Genomic DNA, 25,733 nt, shown 5'->3' with positions numbered 1-25,733 from the left:
TCCGCGGCCTCTCGCGAGGCTCCCATCCCGCCCCTCGCCTCCGCCGCCCCCACCCACGTCACCGGCAGACCAGACGGGGACAACATGGCGGAGCGGAGGAGACACAGGAAGCGGATCCAGGTAGTGCAGCTGCCCCCGGGAGTCGCTGCGTCCTCCTGCCCCGGCCCCGCTCGAGCCCCTGGCCTTCCCACCCCTGGGAGCCCCCACGAATCTCCCGCCCCAGCCCCTGTCTCCTTCCCGCAGGGCCCTGCCAGGGCGCCCCTCCCCTCCCTGCAGCGCCCCTGGCCCTCACCCGCCTGGGCGCCCCTCCGCCTGCCCGCCCCTCTCCCCGTCCCCAGCGGCGCCGCCCGCAGCCCACCTGGCCCCCGGCATCGTCGTGAGCACGCAGGGACCGCGGCCACCCTCTCCCCTGCGACTACGTGTTACTCCTGGTGTGGTAGCGTAGCAACAACAACATCCCCATCCCCCCCTCCCGCTCCAACCCCTCCCCCCATCTCCTGTGCCTGCTGGCAGAACCCCCCTCACACCTGTGCAGAGGTGCGCCCCCCCCCCCTCGCGCTGCACCTGTAGCAGAAGCGCAGCGGTCCATGGATTTAAGGGACAGAACAGTTTTCTTCTCCTGGGAGAGGAAGGAGCCAGTATGCTCTAAAGACCGTCGGACTTTCTTACACCCTCTTGTCGCTTTAAGACCTATTTAGTTGTAAACAACAATTCTTGGCCAGTGACTTTCTTTTTAATATGGTTTAAACCCTCTCATCATTTTTCTCAGGGAGGCCAGGTGGGTGAGGTAATGGACCAACTTCTGTTGGTGGGAGAGACAAGCTTCCTTGAAATGTACATGGATAAATGATTACTTTTGTGAATGGGTATTTTTGGAGATATAGTAAGTCCGCCCCTGTCCCCACATCCTGTAGTCTTAGGTACATATTAAAATGTTTATTTACACCAATACTAACAAAGTGGGGAGGAGCTTTTTTCAGTAAATATTCAAGTTGGGGAAATAAAGTATTTATTACAGCTGGAGCAATAAAATCTGGATCCACAATGGTAGGTAGGTGCCTAAGTCCCAGTTTTGACTCTACTGCCATGCATAAAACTCCCACTAAGTGCTGTAGGTGACTAGACTCACTTGGTGCCTACGTTTTCAGGGTAAAAGTTCCTTTGTGCCTATGTTTATGCCGCTGTGTGTGTGCACAGCTGCTTCCTTCAAGATGTTGAGACACTGTCTTCTGCCTAAACCCCAGGGTGATTCATAAGCCTAGGGAAGGTAGGCATTTGGCTGTCTGTCTCACATGCATTGCCCAAACTGATAGGTGGTCTCTGACTATGCCTACCAGATCAGGTCCTATTCAGAATCTGGCCAGAGGAGGTGGTGCTGCCCACCTTATAACTTTAGCCCCCTGGTTAGAGTATTCATCTGGGATGTGGAGACATACGTTCAATTCCCTTCCACCCAGCAAAGAGAGAGGCAGGATTTGGACAGGGGCATTCTACATCTCTCAGGAAAGTACTCTAACCACTGAGCTGTTTGAGTTTCTGATGTGGGGCTTTCCCAATCTTTCCTGTTAAAACTGGTCCTCTATGGATAAATAATAAGTAAGTAAGTAGAGCAGAGGGACTGAATCTGGGGTTTCCCATCTCCTACCTGGATGCCTTTGTACAGTCATTGTCTCTCTCTCTCTAGTCCAATGACTGTTTAATGATTTATCCACAGTGGACCAGTCATTGGGTGAGAGGGAGTTTCTGAGAATTTACAAGTTTTGTTAATTAGTTTGTTAATTAAAAGCAATCCTTTAAAAAATTGTCATTTTTTTCTTCCCAAATGATCTAAACAATGGAATAATGCAGGAATTTCAGACTTCCTATATAGTTAATAGAAATCTTGTGCAGGAGCATAGGGGGAACCCTTGAAGCACAGAGATTTACATAAAGTCTCTTTCCCTCCTACACATATCACCAGTTTTGCTTATACAGCTGTCTCACTCAGTAAATCAATTGCAAATTGAGGGTCAGATTCTCCACTATGCTTGGCGCTGCTCTGTAAAACCTCTGTAAGCTGTAAAACCATCTTAAGTAGCTGATGTGCTCTGGCTGTTTTGGTTTACTGGTAAATCTTCCCCTAAGTTTAACATTTCAAAAAAATGATTTGAGGTTGATATTACAGATCTTCAAATCATTAGAAATATTGTATGGTAATATTCTTGAATTTCTTGTTTGAGATTGAGAATATATATCCTATATATTAGTAATTTAACAGCTGAAAACATTATAGAGAAGTACAAACCCAGAAATGATGCTATGTGGGGAGGGGAATATGTAAGAAAATCTGTTTTTAAAAATAAATTTAATCTGGGATCACAAATACTAAAATCCCTTAATCATAATGGCATGGCTATTGTGTGTTATCACTTGAGGGCAGAGTTAAGATTGTTTAGATTTCTTCACCATGTATTTTTTACCTGAATATCTTTGGAGTTCTTTTAAATGTAACTTTAACTCTGAATTTCCTGGGTTTGTAATGCATCTTTACAGAGATGTAATAATTCCCCAGTGTCATATTACTGTTAAATTACTGATACTACTCTCAACCTTAACTTCATTTTAACATTTTTTTTTGTCTGGGAATATATATATGTGTGTGTGTGCATATTTGTGAATTCATGGAGACAGTATTCATGTAATGAGTTGCAGTCATACAGTACATGTATTTATTTTTCACTTTGATCATCTCTGCCTTGTGCCCCAACTAATTATCTCACTGGGGCTTATTCTAGTGAGCGGTGTCAAACAGCCGCCATTAAAAAAACCTGTCGAAGAAATGTTTCCTCTTTCTTCCCAATGTAAATTTTCTGAACCTCTTCTCTCCCCCTTTCCTTCCCCCCAAAAAACCCCAAAACAAAACCAAAACAAACCCTAGCAAAAAAACAAAAACCAAACAAACCTGGTTTAAGGCCCAAGAAGGGCAAGATTTGTGACTTGTGATGTTTTTTCTAACTTTTTTTAAAAAAAATTATTATAAAAAACTGGAAAAAGCATTGTTAAAATAAGAAAATAATCAGGTTCTTACAAGATAGAGCTGCATCCATTACAATAATATGGTACAATACTCTATAAAGTACCAGTGATTGAATTATTCTTTATTCTTTATATAGTATACAAAATACAAACAAACAAAAATTAAATACAGTACAGGGAGAACATTCACTAATAACAATTTAAATGTGACATTTATTGTCTGGTGTTATAACAGCCTACGGCTCCAATCCTGCAAACACGCATAAGCGTACTTAAAGCATTTAAGAAGTTCTGCTTAATTTAACAGGATAAACATATGTTGCCTTCTTAGTAGTTTCTCTGTCCTATATCAAACAGAATGTAGGAGAGGAGTCCACAAAGAGAGAGTACTGTTTAACACACAGTTCTTAATTGGCCAAAATGAGTCAATTGAGGTTGTTTTTCTTAGCTTTTAGGACTGACTTGGCATAGTTCAAAAAGGGTCACCACTTTTCTAAGCAATAGTCCATTTTTCCATTATAAGTGTATTTCAGATTTTCTGGAACCAAGGGTGGAATCCATGAAGCAGCATAGGTGCCCAACTTCTATTGTAATCAGTCGAAGTTAGGAGCCTAACTAGAAGTTAAGCGCCTATGTTGCTTTGTGGATTCCACCTCAACTGTTTATTTTAGGCTGGTGTTTAGGCCTCCAATTGTCTGCTAGTGAATAGCTATAAAAAAGCCTGACTTTAAAGTCTGGCATCTTGTGGTCTTGCCAGGCAGTAAGCAGGAGTTTTATCCCATTGAGAAGGGAGAGATTCCCAGCCATGGAACATCTGGCTATGGAAGGCACTAAGGTAACAGTTCAGTCAAAACAATTTTATGTTTAGAAAAACTATTTTAAATAATTTCTTAGAGGATTTTATGTCTGTCTGACATTGAATTCATGGTAATTAAGTCAAATGATTTTACAGGAGGACAGAGATGAAAACTAGTTCCAATAAAAAGTACAATTCTGTAAAATGTTCTTAAAATAGTTCTTTGCTGGTAGCTTTCAACAGAATGCAATGGCTAGTAATATATTCATAGGGTTTTAAAAAGGACACTTTGCCTGATATGTGTTGCATAGATAACAATATATAATTAACGTGGCACACGATAAATGGATTAAAAGCTGGCTAACTGATAGGTCTCAATGTAATTAGAAACAGGGAATCATCAAGTGGATGTGTCTTTAGTGGCATCCCACAGGGATCTGTTCTTTGTCCTTACACTATTTAACATTTTTATCAATGACCTGGAAGAAAACATAAAATTATCACTGATAAAGTTGCAGATAACACAAAAATTGGTAGAGTGATAAATAATGAGGACAGGTCAGTAATACACTGAGACCTGGATTGCTTGGTAAACTGCACGCAAACAAACAATATGTGTTTTAGTACAGCTAATATAAATATATAAATCTAGAAACAAAGAATGTAGGCCGTACTTACAGGAGAGGGGAACTCTATACTGGGACGCAGTGACTGAAAAAAATATGGGGTTGTGGTGGATAAATCAGCTGAACATGATATCTCAGTATGATGCTGTTGTCAAAAGACTAATGCAATTCTTGAATGCATAAATAGGAGAATCTCGAGTAGGAGTAGAGAGGTTATTTAATCTTTGTATCTGGCACTGGTACAACTGCTCCTGGAATATTGTGTCCAGGTCTGGTGTTTCCAATTCTAAAAGGATGTTGAAAAATGGGAGAGGATTCAGAGAAGAGCCATGAGAATGATTAAAGGATTAGCAAACCTGCTTCATAGTGATAGATTTAAGCAGCTCAATCTATTTAGATTAACAAAGAGAAGGTAAAGAGGTGACTTGATTACAGTCTACAAGTAACTACATGGGGAATAAATGTTTAATAGTGGGCTCTTCCATCTAGCAGAGAGAGGAATAGCACAATCCAATGGCTGAAAGTTGAATCTAGATAAATTCACAATGAAAGTAAGGTGTAAACTTTTAAGGGTGAGAATATTTAAACACTGGAACAGTTTACCAAGGGTCATGGTGGATTTTCCATTACTAGTAATTTTTAAATCAATATCAGATGTTTTTATAAAAGATATGCCCTAGGAATTATTTTGGGGAAATTCTGTGGCGTGTGCTATACAGGAGATCAGACTAGATGACCACAATGGTCCTTTTGGCCTTGGAATATACGAATCTAGACACAGAACAACAAAGGAGTTTTTAGCCTCTTGACTTAGGTGACATGAGAAAAAATACATTTCTCATACTTCACCAGGATTTATTTCCTTTTCATAGTTATGTAGCCTCACATTTTCCCCATATCTAGTTGTGTTGTTTCTCTCCCTCTTGGAATCCCACCTTCATCTCTTTTCTTTTTGCTCTGTTTCCACTTGGTGTTTTCCTGCCACACGGCTCTTTTCTGTGTAGTGTCATGGTATCAAGGTGAAATGTACTAAAATTCTGGTCTTTTTGAAGGGTCAATAAAAGGGATTTTGGAGATAAAGATTCTAGTAAACTTTACTTGGGTGGCAGTTTAACTGAGGTAAGAGGAAGAGAACTGTATTAAACAAAATGTTGAAAAGAGAAAATCCTGAGGGAATCAGAATGCTAAAACTGATGTGGTACCCAAGACTTCAATTTCACTGAAACAACTCTCTCTCTATATATAAATGGATTTATTTAAAAAAACCCAACCTTTTCCTTTAGAGTCTCCAGGTTAACATCTGTTTAAAAAAAAAACCTAAATGCATATGTTCTAAAAAGAAAAAAACACCACCACAATACCCCTACCCCTGAATACCTGTTATCCAAGAAACCTGATCCAAGGTGCTCTTTCATCTCTTGTAAAAAACCAAACAAACATGTTTTATAACCTACCATGAAAGTATTCTCTTAAACACAAAGTCGTCTTAGTCCAGTTCCTTTGGACAGGTGTTCAGTTGGTCATCACAGCTGGCACTTTGTTGGCAGTTTCAGAAACTATGCTATTGACTGAATAGGTGCTTAGATTGAACTGCACTGGCCAGATTCCAAAGTGGATAATTATATGGTGCCTACCTAAAATTCTATCTATACTTTCATTTGAATAAATAATTAGTACTTATTAAATGCCTCTCATTTCAGTGTCCCTTATATTTCACAAATATTAATAAGTATGGCCACTCTTACCACTATTTTATAGATGGAGAAACTGACGCAAAGATTGTGATTTGGCCAATGTCTGAGTGCAAGTTAATGGCAGACCTGGGAATAGAAACCCAGATTTCTTGAGTTTGTCAGTTTCTCTAACCACTATACACAGGCTTTCAGGATTCAACTAGATGAAAGATGTTGTATTGGTCATTATTTTTATGAAGCCATTAACTTCCTTATCCTACAGTTGGTTCTTCCACATTTGGTTGGAATCTGTTGGCAGGACATTGTACAATAGCTTGCACCACGGCTTCCTGTGGTTTACCCGTTCAGTAGATGAATAAAGGACTGGTCTTCAGAAATGACAACAGAACACTTTTCACTAAAACTAATCCAACTTTCCCATTTTATAGGGCTCTTTTCGGTTAGTTTCAGGATGATTTGAAAAACAAAAGGTAAGAGGTCAGAAGATAGAAATGCTGGTGGAGAGACAGGGAGGGAGAATGGCAAGAGGTAGAGAAGAGTGTGCACATAAGAGATGTCGGATAGTAGAGAAGGAAGACACGAAGAACAAGAAAAACAGGAAAAGTAGCAAATCAGGATATAAAGACAAAGATAATTTATTCCATGATGACAGCACTTACTGTCAGTCAGACAAGTATTTGATCTCCTAAAAATCCAAATCATGTATGGGGAAGGGGCCAAATCACCTGGCATAAGGTTAGGAGAAAAAAATCAGGCATGATGTTGCTTTTAAAATGTTGTCCTGTCCTATCCTCTTATTATTAATTTTAAAATGTGATGCTTTTAGTTGTTACACAACAAAATTAAAGCTATGACCAAATACAACAAAGGAGAACATAAATAATTATTTTTTAATGAGAGAGATTTATGGGACACAGTGTCAATGAGCAATAGTAGGAGAGACAAGGTGGATGAGGCAATATCTTCAATTGGACCGATGACAGATCTTACCTCACTTATCTTGTCTCTCTATTAACCTGGGACCAACGTGGCTACAAAAACACTGCAATGAGCAGTATTGTTCATCTTTTTCCTTAAAGAAAGGATGCATGTCTTGTGGTTAAAATATAGGACCCTAGTAGTCAAGAGAGTTGGCTTCTAGGCCTGGTTCTGCAACAGACTTCCTTTGAGGGATTAGAGGCAACTCACATACCAGTCACTTAGTCTAGAGTTAGTGTCAGGCTATGTATATACTAGAGATGTTACAGCAGCACAGCTGTACGACTACAGCTGTGTCACTGTAAGGTCTCCCATGTAGCCATGCTATGCCGACGGGAGAGAGCTCTCCCGTCGGCATAATTAAACCACTCCCAACAAATAGCGTTAGCTGTGTCAGCAAAAGAGTGTCCACCCCCGCACTTCTGTCAGTAAAACTTATGTCGGTCAGGGGTGTGTTTTTTTTCACACCTCTGACCAACAAAAGTTTTACTGATCAAAGTGCTTGTGTAGACTTAGCCTTAGTCTTAGCTTGTCATTTAGGGCTAAATTGTCAGAGATATTTAGGTGCCTAGGGATTCAGATAGGTGCTTTTGTAAATTCCACTAAGCACCAGAAGATGCAAGATAAAATCTTACATACTTCTGAAAATCTGGCCCTTAACCTTTGTGACTGAGTTTCCAGTACTGACCTGCTTGGTGGGTCTAATTCATGTCTGTAAAATGCTTTGAGATCCTTGGATGAAAGTGTTATAAAAGAGCAATTTGTTTTTCACTATGATTTCCTACTTCAACAGATTTCTTAAATGAGCACTAAAGATGTTACACAAACCAACAAAAAACAGAAAATAAATGTTCTCTCTCTAGGACAAAGTGTAAGCCTTGATTTTTAATTTTGTTCTAGTCTCCCATCCTTCATGTGGTTTAGACAAGATAATTGAGTTTCACAGGCTTAGGCATGCTGTGTGCTTGAGTTCACTTGCTTACATTTTGTATAAAAATGTGTCCTGAATGAGTACATAAATCTATGAAAAAGAGTGAAATTAACTTAGTTAACTGTAAATAAATAAATGAATTCATAACTGAAGCCAGTCCCAGGTTCTAGGCACCCTTGCCAATCAGTTTATCAAATACAATCCTTTTCAGACTAAACAGGAGCACAGTCTTTTCTCCATAAATGTCTCCCACCAGACAGCAAAATATTTGGACAGGCAAGTGAGTGAAAATTGGGTTTTACCATAAATTCAGCAACTCACAACTGTAACTTGAGACCATAGATGCTTATATGCTTTTATAAAATATCCATTACTTCACTCATATTAGGAGCCCCATCTTGCCATGATTAATAGCTTATCTTAACAAATTTCTTTTAAATTGGGGCTCAATCTCTACAGGACTGGTGCAAAGGGGTCTTAAAGATGCTGTAAAGTGGTAGCCAGGGAATCCTTTAGTGGCACAGAACTGGTATAATAGAATGCTCTGTACTACCTGCTCTCCTACTCTGCCTGGGGGACTTTTGGGGAACAGGCGGAAATAGCACGATGCTGTACTCTGGTGATCCTGTGTCAACAGAACAACTCCTGAGGACTGCAGCTGCTTTAATTTATGCCCCCCAAAGTGGGAGGAGGTGATGGAAAGATGGTGTTATGACACCTCTGCCTCCTCCCTACTATACATCAAGTAGAGCACTGGTGTGCCTTAGGATCCATCCCAGTGTTTTGTGTGTAAAAACAGGATTGAACTAAAATAGCACAATTGAATTACTATAATAATAGGAGAGGGGATGTTAGAACAAGGGATTGAGAGTCGGGATCTATTCTGACTTGGCAGCTCCACTATTTGCTGTGTAACAATGGAGAGGTCACATACAGCCTGTTTTTTCAGACTTACAGAGCATCCACAAATCCCACTGAAGTTAGTAGGACCTTTGAATGTCAAGCAGCTCTGAGAATGAAGCCTGTTAATTCTCGTTTCTGTTTTCAGATGTTTTGAAATCCTCCAGTAGAAGGCTCTATAGAAGTACAAAGTATTATTACTAAATATTCATATGGATAAGTTCAAAGAATATTTAGAAGTGTGATCACTTCTTTAATGATAGAAAGGCACCAAGACTCTTAATATTTTATCTTCACGTTAAACCTCTTGTTAATGATGTCATCATTAGTTCTATTCTGATTTTCCAGAAACTTTGTTTATATTGTTGAAGGGAAAAATCTTGTCTTAGGTCATGCCCATCTTCTTACAAATCAGAAGAGCCCCAATGAACAAGTCACACCTCGGTGGGAATTAAAGAGAAAGAAGCTTAAAACCAGCTTAGCATGCACAGGCTTCAAAAGCTTTTAATTTTCAAATAATCTCTGTAGCTCCATTCTCTGCATGGGCCCACACAGAGCCATCATTAGCATCAGTGAAAACTATAAATGCATGTTGAGGGGAGATTAGAGTACATAGGGTTAATTGTTTCATGTGGATCTAAACCAGGCTTCATTTGCAGGTATATTTTTGAAACTGCAATCATTTTAGGATATATTTAGGGCATTTAGACCTTTGTGGTTTCTTTGTACATAATTTGTTATTTAGGCATCTAGATGACATAAAATGTGCCTACAAGCAAACGAGTGTGCAAAAATGGAAATTAGGGCTGAAATTCTGGCCCCACACAAGTCAAGGGGAGTTCATTGGGGCTAGGATTTCACTACAGGTTTTTAAATTCTGAGCCTTAGTAGTGATGTTTAGTTTCATGGTGATATGAAACAGAATGAAGAGAAAGGGATTCTTATTCATTTAATATAATTTAAAACCATCTCTAATACCAGCAGTCTGGGTAGATGTATGGTATTCTCCTACTAGCACATGGAAAGATGAGGAACAGTTCATGATCATCCTCAAATAAAGGGGAGCGCTACTGAATGTGATTATTTATTTCCTATCTTTTATAGTAGATGGAGGTATCCTTCTGATTTGCTACAAATTCGTTTTCAGTTTGGTTTGTTTTAGTGACTTTCTTCCAGTCTGTATAAATCAGTATAATTAGCTCCATATATTTACATGTTTTCTAGTGAAGAGTTTCTAGTCTTCTCCCCCTGCTATAGATGGTGGCAGATATGAAAACAGATTTAGGATTACAGTCTTATTAGAAATTCAAGTAGAAAATCTAGGTGGAAAATAATCAGGACTTGGAAGTTTGAAACCAACCAGCTTTATATTAATTGTGGACAGTTTAATTGAAACATTGTAATTGAGAAGATATTGTATTACAGAAACTGCTTTCTTATACATTGTTTAAAATATTTAAATTCCAGAAATGTGTTTCCCCTGAAATGTTTCTTGGCGTACCTGTATTTTCATGGAATTGTACAAAAAAAACTTTAAATGCTGTGGAGTGCTTTAATGATTATTGAAACTATGTCATCTGTTTTAAATAGTTATTTATTTTGGCAACATATCTTGGTTAAATTTTGTAATCTTTTCAACATTTGTAGAGTAACTTGAAATATTTAGTTTTTTAAATATTCTTAGCCTGAAATAAAGGTCTGTCAAACTGCATCTTTAAAAAGAGCAATGTATTTAAATCTCTGACACTTGTGCTCTTTTTTTTATATATATATGCATATGTACAGTTGGTGTCTGTCACGTCAACTTTTTTTCATTCAGCAATCTGTTCTAACATTTTAATACAAATCTGGAACTGCAAGTAATGGGATTTAGCATGTAGGCTAAATATCAAGGAAAAACTTTCTAAGAGTAAAAGCTATTTATAGAATGGTCTAAGAAAGAGAACCCTATTGTTTGCAACATTTAAAACGAGACTGGACAGAACACTAGAAAATGCCCTGTATGTAGGGAGCAATCCTGAACTGGCTGGATAACAGAGTAGGTGATCTAGTGTAATTATGGTTTTTCCCCCTTCTTTAGTATTTATAAACAAGAATAGCAGTAAAATTAAGCATTGATGCTAAAATGTGAATGACCATAGCTTTTCCAAGAGAACAGTTCCATGCTTCTGCATTGTGAAAGAAGGACATTTGTCCTGCAGGTAGCTATTGTACTAAACATAGCTTATTTGATGGGGGGCAACTCACATATATTATAAAAGCTTTAACTGAAAATTAACCTGCTGTATTTATAGCATCAGTATGCATACCATAGTATCAACACAATAGAGCAAGTCAATTCATATCGATTATAGATGCATAATTGTGTGATGTTTGTGTATGTCTACATGTACAGATACTTTTCTGTGCATTGCTATTAGACAGACTTACAAATATTTCAAGTTAAAATTCAGAAATCAAATATGAGCATGGATAAATGATTCATTTTGCCTATACCTATGTACATTTTGTGCCTATATACATTTTTGCCTATGCTAATGTCCAATCATCCGCTGTAATACAGGCCTGTGTCTTTAACCTTATGTATGTTGCATATATATGCGTACAGGATACATCCTCCAAAGGATTTAGTCTGGAAACGTTGGCATTCTGAGAATTACCCAGTGCATTCTGTTATTTGCTAACTTGGGTGTCATATGTTGGGTGTAATTTCCTTTTAAAGTTGTCCACTCAGATAGGAAAGGCAACAGTGTGCTCAGATGAGATGACCACTCATACACCAATTTATTTTACAAGCTCTTCACATTTATGTAAAAAATGTTTAATTTTAGTAATAGCCTCTCACTTTGTCTAAAAACTTTTCAGTTTGGTTTAACAAAAAATACTTAATCTTTGCATTTCCATTTAAAATGCTCATTGCAGAATTATGACAATACATTTTAAATGCAAGACCAGAGGTGGTTCATGACCGGCATGTTATCAATTTAAAATAACTACTAAGTATCTATTGAGCATTCATATTCCATAGTGACGTGTAGGTGATCCAGTCTGATCTAGTGTCATGCTCCTTAGGCCAGAAAGACAAGGTCAGGCAAAGAGAGTACTTTCAGTTTGATGACATAGCATTATTCTGTGATGACTGCTCTAGGAGCGGTGTTTGGATTTCAGAGACTCTAATTCAGCACTCTTGACCAGAAGGAAGGCAACTCCAATAAAGGTCCTTGGGGAAGGGTGTGGGAATTATTGGTAACATGGAGGAAGCCTTTGGGCTTCAAGGAGGATAGAAGGGTCCTCTCCAACTTCCTAAAATTTTAATACATCACTTTACGTACTTACAAATATGTTAATGTTTCATCCTTAAATTTTATATAGTGAGGCAATATTTTTAAGCATTTTTACTACAAAACTCCCATTTGTAAGTGCAAAATGAGTAAATGAACAAAAATAGTCACACATTGAAAACAACTAATCCTTCCACCAAAATATCAATTTTTGTGAGGATAATTGAGGTTCTTACATTTAGCCCAGCATGTTTTGTCTTGACACTTCCTTTCTCCAAACTGGTAGCATCTCTTCAATTGTAGTCTCAGTTTCTGCTTGTAAGGTCATTCTCTAGTCATATGGTATCACTTACAGTTACCAGTCAAACCATAAGATTCTGTGAGTATCTCCCTACCTTGAAACACTTCTTTGGTTTTCACTCCTTTTCCACATTAGATTCAAGCTTCTCATTGCATTAAAAGTTCTGTGGCACTCAGCTCTGCCAGTGTGTCTGTACATTTATCACCTGACAGTCTCTCATTCCTGGGTGCTCTCCATTTTGTCTCTTCCCACTCTCAACTTCATAACCTCTTTCATGCAGTCCTGTATACTTGGAACAACATCCCACTTTCCATGTGCCAAGCACCTTCCTTCTCCTCCTCCTCAGTTCCTTCTTTAACTCACTTTTGCAAAGTCTTCAAGATTTGATCTCATCACATTGTCTTCAGACCATCTCAGAACTGAACTTCTGGCTCAGTTTGTCTTAGGTAGACTGAAAACCCTTTGGTGCAAAAAGCATAACTTTTTACACATCTTATTCCATGCTGTTCATTATTTATATATTGCCATAAAAATGTGGGTTTTTAAAGCAGTTGAGATTGAAGTTCAAATGAAACTATCTTGCCTGTGTGTTTAAACCAGTATTAATTATATATTTTTATATTGTAGGAAGTTGGTGAGCCATTCAAAGAGGAGAAGGCTGTAGCCAAATACCTACGTTTCAACTGTCCAACAAAATCTACCAACATGATGGGCCACAGGGTTGATTATTTTATTGGTAAGATTACTTGTAACCAAATAATGATACTGCATATTTATTACATATCTTTTTTATTTAGGTTACTAGTATTTTAATTAGTAAGTAGTATAATGTTTATAGCCCAGGGAAATTAACCAGGCCCTTAGTAACAGAAGATTAAATTTACCAACCTGAAGTAGATGCAAAGGACGCAGTCAGGAAAGCAGAAATGAAGTCGAGTAAGACACGCAGGTGAAAAGCCTGGTCTATCTGCCACCCATATTTGCTAGGAAGGGAAGAGGACTGAGATTTCTAACAGGGAGTTGTCCCTATACCCTGCTTGATGTTCACATCAGTCACTGAGCAGTAGGTGTCTGATAAATCTGACACCACATTCTACCTCTAGCTGCTGAAAGGGAGAAGGGATATTTAAAGATTTAACTGTCAAATTAAAAATAAAAATTTTGTGATTTGAAATTTGAATTTTTTTTTTTTTACTAACATATTTTACTTTTTGCATTTCAGCTTGGATAGTAAAAATGGATTAATCAGTTTAACTTTTTGATCACAAACACTGTAGAGGGCAATTTTTTTTTATTTTTTTAAGATTCCATTGGCATTTCTGAAACAGAAACCCTCCACACCTTAGTTTTGGTAAAGGCCTTTGTTGATTAACAAAATTCTTATTTTAGATAGAGTTGGACCTTGCAATGTTCCCTAAAAATTAGTTTGTAAAATAATATTGTAAAAAGTAAGCATCTGAACCTGGATTCTTTATGTAGGCAAAGTTCCCGTTGGCATAAGTGGGAGTTCTGTTGCAACACTGTGGCCTGCCTCTCTAAGGGTTTTTTTGTTTGTTTGTTTCATTATGCAGGTAGAGTTTGTTTCTGCATTTAGCAAAACTGAGAATTAATTACAGATTCTGTTTTTGCAGTATTTGGATAGAAGATAGATTACTTCAACATTTGATCCGATTTATATCACAGGTTTGTTTTTTCTTTTTTCCTTTCAGCCTCAAAAGCTGTGGATTGCCTTTTGGATTCTAAATGGACAAAAGCCAAGAAGGGAGAGGAGGCCTTATTTACAACTCGAGAGTCTGTGGTTGACTATTGCAACAGGTATGGCCTTCTAGTCAAAATAAATAGTCTTAGTAACAGTATCATTTTTCAAAAGCCCAAGTGACCTTTTGAAAATGGGATAGATAATTTTGCAAATTATATTTTCAATATTTTTCTTACCCTTTGTGTGTACATTATAGTTTACTTCAAAAAAGATTGCCGAAGCCATGTATGTTTTTTATTAGAATGTTTATTTGAAAAAATATTTGTGGTGTTTTATCAGTGACAAAGAAATAATGTAGCTTAATAATTTTAATTATATAATCAATAACAATCAAAATAACTCATTTTGCAAGTATTAAAATCATAGAGCCCAATTCTGTAATAACTTGCGGGGACACTTATTCTTTGGCAGAGGCTTCCAAAATGGATGCCCATCTTAGTATGTGGTTCTGCAAGATGTGTTTCCCAGGTAAATTCCACACCCTGCCCTCCTTTCCTGCTATTAGAATCCTACTTCCCTGGGATTCTGTTTTGGCGAAGGACCTGAAGGTTGGGGCCACTCCACCCTTATGCCTCAGGTGGGGAGTGGGTGGGAGGCAAGGATATCTAGGGCGCAGGTGTGGCCCCAACGGACACTGCTGTCCAAAAGTATCCAGTCTTGGCACGCTGTTCCTCATGCCTGTAAGAGTAGAATCCACGTGGAAAACACATCCTAAAGAACTGCAGTTACCAAACCATGTTTTTTTGAATAAGAGATTGAGGACCTGATTCTACTGCCATTTTGCATTAAATATTCCCACTGGTGTCAGTGGGAGTTTAAATGTGCATAGGAACTGCAAGGTCAGGCTGAAAGCAATGTAGTTTAGGATCAGATTAGCAGAACGAGGCTATTTTTCAAACATATTCTTACTGAAGTTACTCTGCCTTAAAAGGGTGGGGAGGGAAGGAAAAAAGAACGAAACCTTGGGGTTTTTTTTTTCCTCTGTTTAATTTTTGTTGTGGCTCCAGTTGTATTTGTTTCATTTTAATAACATTCTACATATAGTTTTTCCAATTAAATAGTTCATCTGATTTCTTTCCTTGTAAAATATTTAGGTAAATTTGTCATAAATAGCTCTGACAAAAAGCACCTGATCTACAGTAATAATAGATAAATGAAGAGAGCACAATTAGTTACTGGGTGAAGCAATGGCAATAATTCAAACAAACTAGACCACAAAGGGCCAGATTCTCCTGTGTTTGTTAGTCCCTGCCTCCTGCAGTTCCCAACCCCACCTACCGTTGTAGTGGGAGGGGCCATGACCAGAATATTCTGTGCTCTGGCTATTTCATTTGGCATGTTTCTCAGCTGTAGCAATCTCCCCGACAATCCCCCCTCCCCACCACTTTGCACCAAGTTTCTGCTTAGGACCGCATAGAATGTGGTTGCCTAAGTGTGTTACCTTGCTTCCAGTAGCCCATCTTGGGTGAACCTGCAGCTCTGAACCACATAGCCTGGTAAGTTATATATCCACTTCCCAGATCTCCTGCTGCTATGGAAAGTGTTGACATGTAATTAAAGACAAATGTTGAAAGGAAATGTATCAAATGAGAGGGTGTAAGAAAAATAATTAAACAATGGACCTGATTTTTCCACTCTTTTACTCCTGGTGTTGTCATTTACATCTCTGCAAAATGCAACCGAATCAGGAAGGCAGAGATTTTACTCGCACTTTGCACTGGTGTACAAAGAAAGCACATAGGGTGTGAGGCAGAGGAGAATCAGGTCCATTGTGTTTACTAATAACCAGTCCTGCTGGGGGTGACACTGTCTTTCAGTCATGCTGTCACAGATATCCAATAACATAATTGCGTTATAAATATATAACCACGCCAGTAACTCCTAAATGATTTAGTAATGTAACCCTGTTATTGTAAGGCTCCTAAAGAAACAGTTCTTTCACCGAGCATTGAAAGTGATGAAAATGAAGCCTGATAAGGACACAAAAAAAGAGAAAGAGAAAGAGAAAGGAAAGATTGAGAGTGGGAAAGAGGATGAGAAAAAGAGCAAGAAGGAAAGTGGCAAAGATGAAAAGATTAAGAAGGAGAAAGAGAAGGAAAAGGAAAAGAAGAAGGATGGTGAGAAAGAAGAGTGCAAGAAGGTAAGTTCCAAAAAAGAAGACAATCAAAACTATTAGCAGATAACATATTAACTACTGTGAAAAACCTAGTTTTTAATGGTAGGTTAAATTTTGGATCAAACAACCTTACCCATCTCCTTGCTCTTCTATTACTTTAGGCTTTAAAATATACTTAGTTTGTTAAATATCTGGATCTAAATTTTCCAAGGGATCCCAACCTAGCCTCCATTTGTGCACCTCATCATTTTATAGTAATGACAGAGAAGATAAAATTTACACTAACAAACAAAATCTACTTGTCTTAAGTTGGCATGTGCAGTGATTGTAATAGTATATTAACATTTGTACATTTATAAGACAGTGCACCAATTTTGTGTGTGCTGTTGTATGCATAGAAACGAAAGTCCCAGTTTGAAATTTTTGCGAGTATGGGGAGTGTTTCTGAAGTAGTATTCTTGTCGTTCAGCACTCGTAAGCAACTTTGTAATAGTGATATATGCATGCAGCCAAAAATTCAAAATAAGACCTATGTGTCTGGGACCTTTTACAAGCTCTAAATTCCTTCTTAATTATTCCTTCTGTTTCATGATTGATATATGTTCTTAGGATGAGAGCCCAGGAACACCCAAGAAAAAGGAAACTAAGAGGAAATTTAAACTTGAGCCACATGAAGATCAAGTTTTTCTGGATGGAAATGAGGTGAGGTTTGTGTGTAACTTATATTTTTACACTTCCTACATTTGTTAATGGTGACCAGTACCTTGACAATAAAATAGTGAGACTGATGAATATCTCTTGTTACTTCCTGCCCTGTTGATAGTTTTGTCTCATGGTCTAAGCCTGGGACTGGGAGTCAGGCGTGCCTGAATTCTAAACTAGGCTTTGCCACCAAATTTCTGCGTGGCCTTAAGTTATTTAACCTCTCTGTGCCTCACTTGCCGCCTCTTTAAATCAGACGATTTACTTCTCTAATGCTGCCATACTGTCTGGATTCCTGCTCTTGCACTTATATCTTGAGACAAGAGGGAATTCCTGTATTTCTCAGTGGTTTTGCCCATTTAAACAGAGGGAAGTGTGTCTCATACCTAGACCAACTACTGTGTCTCAGTGGCCCCTGGAATGTTTCCTTAAACTACTTTCTGACAGTGGTCAGCAAATGAGTGTCCCGTTAGGACTGTGACCGTTATGGCTGGTTCCAGTTCTCTGCCTATCCTGCAGACTATGCATCGAGAGAAACTTTCTTCACAAAATTGGTGAGTACATGCAGTAGTGGGTTTGTATATGTCTGGTATGCAGTTGATACAACAGAGTCACCTTCTTTTCAGCTGTGAAGGTTACTGTTTACTGCTGTCAGGTACTTCTTTGAGTTTTCACTACTAGATGAAGACACTATCTGGCTTTAATGACATTAATTAATCATACTAGTTCAAAGTACTTTACTCTTTGGAAAGAAGCTTTTTCCTTAGGGTGAGTGAATTTCTGATTCAAGTGGATTGTGTAGTTCCCATAAACACGAGTGGTGCAACTGTGAGGATTAAGATGACAGTGTACCCTGGTACTGGGTATAAACTATTGCTCCTAATTGCCATTTATCCAATCTTGTCAATAGGGCTTAACTCCCTTATCTCAGTTTATTCCTACTTTTGAGCATCCTGATTTGCTGCCTGTTTCCCTCTGATCTCTTTCTTCTGGATGCCTCTTGTCACCTAGAGAGTATATATTTTTTTCCCTTTGGGAACATTGTTTTTTGCGGCTTTTTTAACTGAAAGTTATGGCTTCATGCCCAGTATCTCCAAAGCTGCTTGAACACTTCTGATGCTCTTTCATTTCTGAGAGTCTGTGACCTAATGTGAACTCCTGGAGAAAACGTCTTTCAAAAGTTAGCCTTTAGCTAAAACTTCTTTTAAGAAATAACGCTTCTGGTAATCCATTCAGTAAGGTGATTTTGTTGTTTAAGAAAAGGGAAAATTATTTACCTGTATTTCTCTGAAAATATCCTTTGATATATTCCTGCTTGCTTACCCATCTTGCTGTCAATTAGGAGATGAACACCTCTGATAACTTAACCTTTTGTCCATCTAGCACATTTTTTGCTCACAAAGGATTAAGGATATGATTAGGTCATGGAGCTTGCTGACTCTGTGACTTTCCAGGACCTCCGTGACTTCTGGGGTAGGGCTGGAGCAGCTGTCAGCCTCATGGCCACCAAACAGCTGACCAGCAGCCAGCCTGCCAGAGCAGCAGCAAGCCCTGGTAGCTCTGTTTTTTCCCCCCCTCTGCCAGGGTATTTTTAGTAAAAGTCAGGGACAGGTCACAAGCTTCCATGAATTTTTTTTTTTTTGCCTGTGACCTGTCCCTGACTTTTACTAAAAGTATCTGTGACGGAATCTTAACCTTACAAATGATTCTTAGAAGTTAAGGAGCTCCATGCTTCCTGCTCATTAAAGAATTACAAATGAATGTTCAGGTGATTGAGGCACCACTGATTGGTCAGTAAATGAGACACAACCACTAGCACCTGAAAATGTCAGTCTTTGAGGGTTTGGGGACTTTATGCCTGTCTCATGCTAAACTTCCAGTTCTGAGTAAAAATATACAGTTAAATGGTATTTTCAGATAAGCTAGATGAAAGTAACTTTCCTTTCTCTACTTCACATGGATGCTATGAGGATTAATGGTTGTAAGATGCTGAAAGTGTAAAACGCCCATGTATTATTAATGGAAAATAATATTAGTAAGTTACATTATTAAAATATTTATTTTAAATAAAAGCACCAACACACACCGTGGTGTGAGCATTATATTCTAATAATAGCATTTATCAGATGCTGAAAGCTCCCAGCCTTCAGCCTTGTGCCTGGCAAGGTATGGCGCCAGTGGAATATTAAATACTTACATTATACATCCTTCTCCAATAAGAGTACTGCGCTTAGGCCTTCTGCTAACTAGGTTGGATTGAGATCAGTGCGTTGCTGAGGCAATTTGTTTAGGCTTATAAAGGTGGTAGTCACAAGGTTATATATTTGCCTCTGCAGCTACTTCACTGAGCAGAATTGACATAGACCTTGGCTTCACGTATCTGCCAAAATTCAAAACCTCCAGCAATGCAGTGCTCTGCACCACAGTGCTGTAACATGGTTCAGTGCTGACTTGGAGGGCAGAGTGGCACCTGGTGGAGAATGTAACAGATTACTAAAGTAATATGGTCATAAATAAACATGCTGATGGGAAAACAAATCTGAAGGCTCTGACCAAAGATCTTTATTTTGGAATATAATGTGTTAATTTTAACCTGATTATTCTTACTGCAGGTGTATGTGTGGATCTATGACCCAGTTCATTTTAAAACATTTGCTATGGGACTTGTACTTGGTAAGTAAAAATGGATGTTAATGTGTAGTATAGGCTATATTACCAAACTGACGTATTTGTTCCTCAAGACATCTGTCTTTCCCATGGGCAAACCTTGTGGTGTTTACACTTTGCTCCAATTTGATACCTGCTTTAGCCTTGGTACCAATGAGAGAAAAGGTGCATGCAGTAAAAACCGCAGAATAGCGAGGCTCCTTTTTATTTTCTCATATTCAGACAGAGAATTAACATTTTTATCAATTGGCACCTAATTTAGAGTTACACCTACTAACCGATCTGTAGATTTCAGTTACTTAAAGCTCATAGATTGTGTCCTTAACAGGTACTGGGCACTCATAATTGATTCTCTTTCCCTTCCACCTCCCAATTTTACTTATGTAGATCATTGGCCCAAGCAATTTCTTTTTACAGTCTAGACCAATTTTAATGTTTACACACTGTTCTATTATTTTCATTAGATGCTGCTGTGTAATGGGGAAATGGAAAAAGTTGGGGTCTAAAAGGCACCCAACTTCCCTGAGTTTAGAAATCATGGTAGCACCTTTCTAGAGAATCATGTTGACACTTTATGCCTAACCACTATGGTGATGGGCACCTTGGAAATACCCAAGATAGATGGATAAATATTTTTTATCTGTATATAAAAGCCATGCTATATTACAACTGGTGGGAGCCTTATGTACAGTATGTTTTGTATATTGGGTTTATAGCATGATTAGGATCTGTCTACACTTACCAGGGAATACTTACTACTTATGTAGTACTTTTTATCTTGAGAATTATACAAATCTTTTCAAACCCTCTGAGGCAGGTATTTATTGTTTATTCCAATTATAAGATCAGGAAAACTGAGGCAGAGGGGTGAAGCGACTTGTCAAGGCCAGACCACATGGGTAAGTCAGTGTCAGAGCTGACATTAGAATGTAGGAGTTGCTGGCTCCCAGTTCCATGTTCACATCATCTCTCTAGCAGTACCATTCTCTAAGGTGATGATGTAATTTTTATGACCTTGATGTATTTAGGGCCTTGAAAGGTGATGAGCCTGGCTTCTAAAGTGGTGTGGAGAGCAAATTATGTGTATGTGCAATCTTGTAGATTTCAACAAATAGCAGGAAGATAGAAACTGCATACCTCTATGGAAGACCAGAGGAGTGGGGGCTGAAAAACAAAATGAAAGGATAGGGGGCATTCACTTGCTCTCCAAACATGTATTTTTTTAAATTTATTTTTTTGTCCCAAGCTGATCACTTATACATGTGTATTAGTGGGCCAAGAGAGATCCTATTCTCTGTTTCTGAATGGCACTTAAATAATGGGAATGCCTATTCAAAGTGCTGTACAAACTGTAATACAGGCAACAACATCCTATCACTACAGCCCTTTAATTGGTAATTTGAAAATTATTCTTGTTTCTCATAGTTTTCTTTTCTTCATGTTTAGTGATTGCTGTTATAGCTGCAACTCTCTTCCCACTTTGGCCTGCAGAGATGCGAGTAGGTGTCTATTACCTCAGCGTGGGTGCAGGCTGTTTTGTAGCCAGTATTCTCCTCCTTGCTGTTGGTAAGTGTCAATTGTTATCAACAGAAGTTAACTGAACAGGACAGGCAGGGTAACATTTTCAGAAGTGTTTAAGTGACTTAGGACCCTGTCTGACCTGTAAAAGTGACATAAGTACTTAGACGTCTAAATCTCTGACTTTCAACTTATTTTTGAAAATTTTACCCTGTTCTTTAAAATAGCCATAGACTAATCCTATGTGAGTAGTTCCTTAATGGCCACTGTATGTCACTATTGTGGCATGGAAATAAATGTTCCTCAGGGTTCATTGCAGGCTGAAGGCTTGCACTAGGATGTGCAATCTTGATATTGCATAGTGGAGATCATAATCCTTGGGATAGCACAAGCACTCTGTCCTGTCAGAGCTCTCTTGCTGCTTCACTCTTGTTTCAGACACTAGAGCTGCTGCTAATGTCTAATGCTAGAACTATTAGTAAGGTTGGGAGACCAGAAAGATGGCCAAGGGAGTGGGATATTTAAACTGCAGGAGAAACAGCCACGGTGAAGAGAAAAAGTTTGAGAAAATGAGGGAAGAGGACCATCCTCTACGAACTAGAGGCAATGCTTCTTGTCGGGCAGAGAATGTATGCTTCCTCCTGAAAAGCCAGTTCAGGCTTTGGGCGGAGTTGGAACCACCTGACCTAGAAACAGTGTGTTACTTATAAACTTGTCGGAATTGCTTGTAGATAGAATTCAAAGGAAAGTAAAACAGCTTGATTCACATTCAGGTGTTTTTTGCATCTTGGTATCAGAGGCCAGCATTTTGGCCACCCGCCTTCCTTCTAGAGTTCATCTAATCTAGAATTAGATGTTGAGCCCTTAAGGAATGGCACAGGACCAAAACAAAGGCACTTGCAGAAGAAATAAAACTGAGAATGTGATTAACCTATTAAGGATCACGGCCCAGATCCTCAAATCTGAAATCAATGGAAGTTAGGAGCCTAACTACCTTTGCTGATCTGGACCCACGTAATCAAGCTTTCTTTGCATGGTGTGCAGCTCAGCAAAGCAATGCTTAAAATTCAGAGGAGAGATCACCGACCCTCTTATTTTTCATGGAGACTTACAAAAAACGAAATAGAGAACTTGGTCTTTGGCTAAAATCAAATGATCATATCCCATTGCAGGAGAGAGATTTTTCTATCCATTAGATCTTTGCTGTTTCTAACTTTTATCATAAATGTTCTATCAGACTTATTTTTGGGAGGGGGCTGAAGGGGATGGCACCTTTTTAATTCTCCCCCTCACCCACTCCTTGATCAACACCACCAAGTCTGAGAATATGCTGGTAGACCCATTCTTCCAGACCAGGAATTTGGTTTTAATTATATTTTGGGTGCTTTTTCTGTCCCCTAATTGATTCTGAGTACAGCAGGGGAGAGACATCTAATGAACACAGTTGTTATATACTGTAAATGTTTATACTATAAAATATTTGGGTTTTCTCTCCTCACAGCCCGCTGCATCCTCTTCCTTATTATTTGGCTCATAACTGGAGGAAGGCATCACTTCTGGTTTTTGCCAAATCTGACAGCAGATGTGGGTTTCATTGACTCCTTCAGACCCCTGTACACACACGAATACAAAGGACCAAAAGCAGACTTAAAGAAAGAGGAGAAATCAGAGTCCAAAAAGCAGCCAAAGTCTGACAGTGAGGAGAAATCAGATAGTGAGAAAAAGGAAGAGGAGGATGGAAAAGTAGAAGCAACAGGCAACTCAGGAGCAGAAGGCTCTGGAGGAGAGCGGCATTCAGACACAGACAGTGACAAGCGTGAGGATGACCGATCCCAGCATAGTAGTGGAAATGGAAACGATTTTGAAATGATCACAAAAGAGGAACTTGAACAGGAAACAGATGATGGAGATTGTGAGGAGGACGAGGAGGAGGAGGAGGAAGAGGAAGAAACTAGGTCTTTACATGAAAAATCCTAACTCATTATAGTTTTGGGACTGAATATGTGCAAAACAATTGGATTTTCTTCGTTGGCTGATCACCAAAATGTAGTCAAAGTAACATTCTTTCCGTTTGTTTGCTGAAATACACGTTATCCAAACAGTTTTATATCTAGCTTCTTCATTTTTTTTAAAACTATTAACTTGATTACTTGGTACAATCTGAAGTCATTAATACACATTTACAAAAATTTTGTCAATTTACAAGTTTTCAGTCATATGATTTATCCAGATAGTCCTCAAACATACTGAAGAACAGTTTCTCTATTGTCATTTTCTAGAACTTGCATAACTTTTCAGAACATATAGCCTACTCCAAATAGCTTTGTAAAATGGTAACAGTTGAATGACCAAGTCTCAGATTATTCCTAGTATATTCATTTGATAGCTAGTTAAGTAAAGCACTTCTTAGCTCATGGCTCTCTTGATATTCTTGATTTTTATAAAATTGTAAGAAAAGATAAAGTAGTTTTAGCAGAAGGTTATTTTAAAGTATTTTGCTAAAGACATACAAGCTGGTAGTGCTTATTTGGCTGCTGTGTTTTCAGTTTCTACAATTAGTATACCACCAACTTAAGAAATCCAAACTGTTTTGTACATCTGGTTCAGAGAAAGATGTCATCTCGAGGAGACAAAAGGAACAGCAGAGTTTGGAAACTATGGCTGTCTTCTTTTTCCCCCACTACAGCCTCATAATTCAAGAAAATAAATTGTACATAATTTAAAAATAAGGCAAACCCTGTTCATTTTAACTGTTACTTATTATTTAGAAGTTTTATCAGATTTCAATTTGTATAATTGAAGCCATTTCAGGGTGTGTTTATTAGAGACATGCAAGTCGGAGGACCTCACAGAATCTGTGTGTGACTGGTAGATTTGTCCCAGGAGCTTTAGTTTCGTGCCAACATTCCATGTATTTGAGTGAGTAAACTGATCCTTATTAAACAAAAGCAGAGAATACAGCTGTCTGTATGCCTTAATGTTAATCGTAATGTTTTCAATATTCAGAAATTAGAGTACTGTATTAACTGATGAGTGGGTACTGCTTGAGAGTACTCACTTGTTCAGAAGTACAGATAAATAGTTAATTCAAAAGACAGCCAAGATCAAAGTGTTTGTTTTTTAATTCTTGAAGCAATTTGAATTTTCAGTTGGTCTCACACATCTTATTTACTAGATTGTTGGAGAGTATCGTGTTTAGTTATATAAGCATTTAAAAAGTTAAAGACTTGGCATCATTCCTCTGAATCATTCAATTTCAGACTGAAATTGAAATAGTGAATACAGATATAAATGCTCCCTGATGCCACCGTGCGGAAAGAATGCTAGTTATTGCTTGAATTTTCAACAGTTGACTGAAAGATTTTTTTTCCTGAATTGCTCTTTTCCATCACCAGTGTTTTGAATGAAGATGTTAATTTTTCTGATTGTGCAAATACATACATTTTACATGTGTGTTGATAAACATGTCATGGATATGATCTGATTTGCTTACTATTTCTGAATATTTATTGTATGGGGGAACAGAGATTGGCTCTGTTATGCATTTTTCTGTTGATACAGAAGAAATGTTATTAACCTATTCCCTGGCAAACTGACATTTTTATGTTATTGCTGTTTACAATGAGTCGTTTTAACAGACCCCTGTCAATACCATCCACCACCTTATTAATATGTGCATGTGTAAGGGGATAGTACACTGGCTCAAAACTCTTCTCTCCACTCAGTTTAGCAGCTATTTTGAACAATACACTGCCTTCAGACAGAAGCTAATATTTACCATGCTTGCAGTTCCCATCTCCATTGCTAGCATTGGGAACTGAATTGGAGTCCTTGGTGTACGACACTCTTTAACTATTTGGTTCTGTGATGTCTCAGTACCCTTCTAAACACCCAGTATTAACAGATATAAAATAGTACACATGCAGTCTTCTTTCAGATGAGCAAAAACAGCACAGAACCCTTGTTTTTACCATAATATGCAGGATGGTAAAACCCTTTTATATTCTATACTGAAGCTAAATCTTGTCTTTAATCAGGTAAAACTCCAGTGAATTAAAATAACATCAGTGAATTAAAATCAAGTAAGACTGACATTTGGCCTCTATCTAGTTTTTAAAAGCCAGCTGTAGAATAGCCCCTGAGGGGAAAATTTGTGTATGGAATAAGCTGAAGATGGTTTTACTAACTTTGAAAATAAGAGCCTGCATTTGTTCAAAGTAATAAGCAATTAGGCTACCCCAGTTTGAAGCCTTTAGGGCAAAGAATTATAGCTCTATTTCCCCAGCTAAAATGAAAGGACATCTTAATCCTGTTGAAAAAATTAAGTTTAATCATTTTAAATTGGAATATTAAACACCTTTTTAGTAAAGCTTCCACCTGCTGTCTGTGCAGTGGCCTGTTTGAAATGAGCTTGTAGTGTCAGTCCATTTCCTCGTGGACAGGTGTCTG

At 38.3% G+C, this 25,733-nt stretch overlaps 1 protein-coding gene and 1 long non-coding RNA gene across 2 annotated transcripts in view; one reads left to right on the top strand and one right to left on the bottom strand.

Moving 5' to 3' along the window:
• LOC137145589 (uncharacterized) overlaps positions 1-434 on the bottom strand; it is a 33,477-nt gene extending 33,043 nt beyond the window's left edge. Inside the window, exon 1 of the long non-coding RNA XR_010917682.1 lies at positions 359-434. This is a non-coding gene — a long non-coding RNA (uncharacterized lncRNA). The remainder of the gene's footprint in view (positions 1-358) is intronic.
• Positions 18-24,763, top strand: SEC62 (SEC62 homolog, preprotein translocation factor). The gene is made up of 8 exons (XM_067536430.1): positions 18-120; positions 13,150-13,258; positions 14,232-14,337; positions 16,199-16,421; positions 17,007-17,099; positions 19,712-19,772; positions 21,213-21,332; positions 22,786-24,763. The coding sequence occupies exons 1-8, from the start codon at positions 85-87 to the stop codon at positions 23,259-23,261; spliced, it is 1,224 nt and encodes a 407-aa protein (XP_067392531.1). The 5' UTR covers positions 18-84; the 3' UTR covers positions 23,262-24,763.
• The last annotated feature ends 970 nt before the right edge of the window (positions 24,764-25,733 follow it).

Source organism: Emydura macquarii, unplaced genomic scaffold, assembly GCF_026122565.2.
Source record: "Emydura macquarii macquarii isolate MOO-44397 ecotype Brisbane River unplaced genomic scaffold, CSIRO-AGI_Emac_v2 contig_3603, whole genome shotgun sequence".
NCBI classification, from domain to species: Eukaryota; Metazoa; Chordata; order Testudines; family Chelidae; genus Emydura; species Emydura macquarii.
Note: the sequence above shows the minus strand (reverse complement) of the source record. Positions and strands in the feature narration are given on the sequence as shown.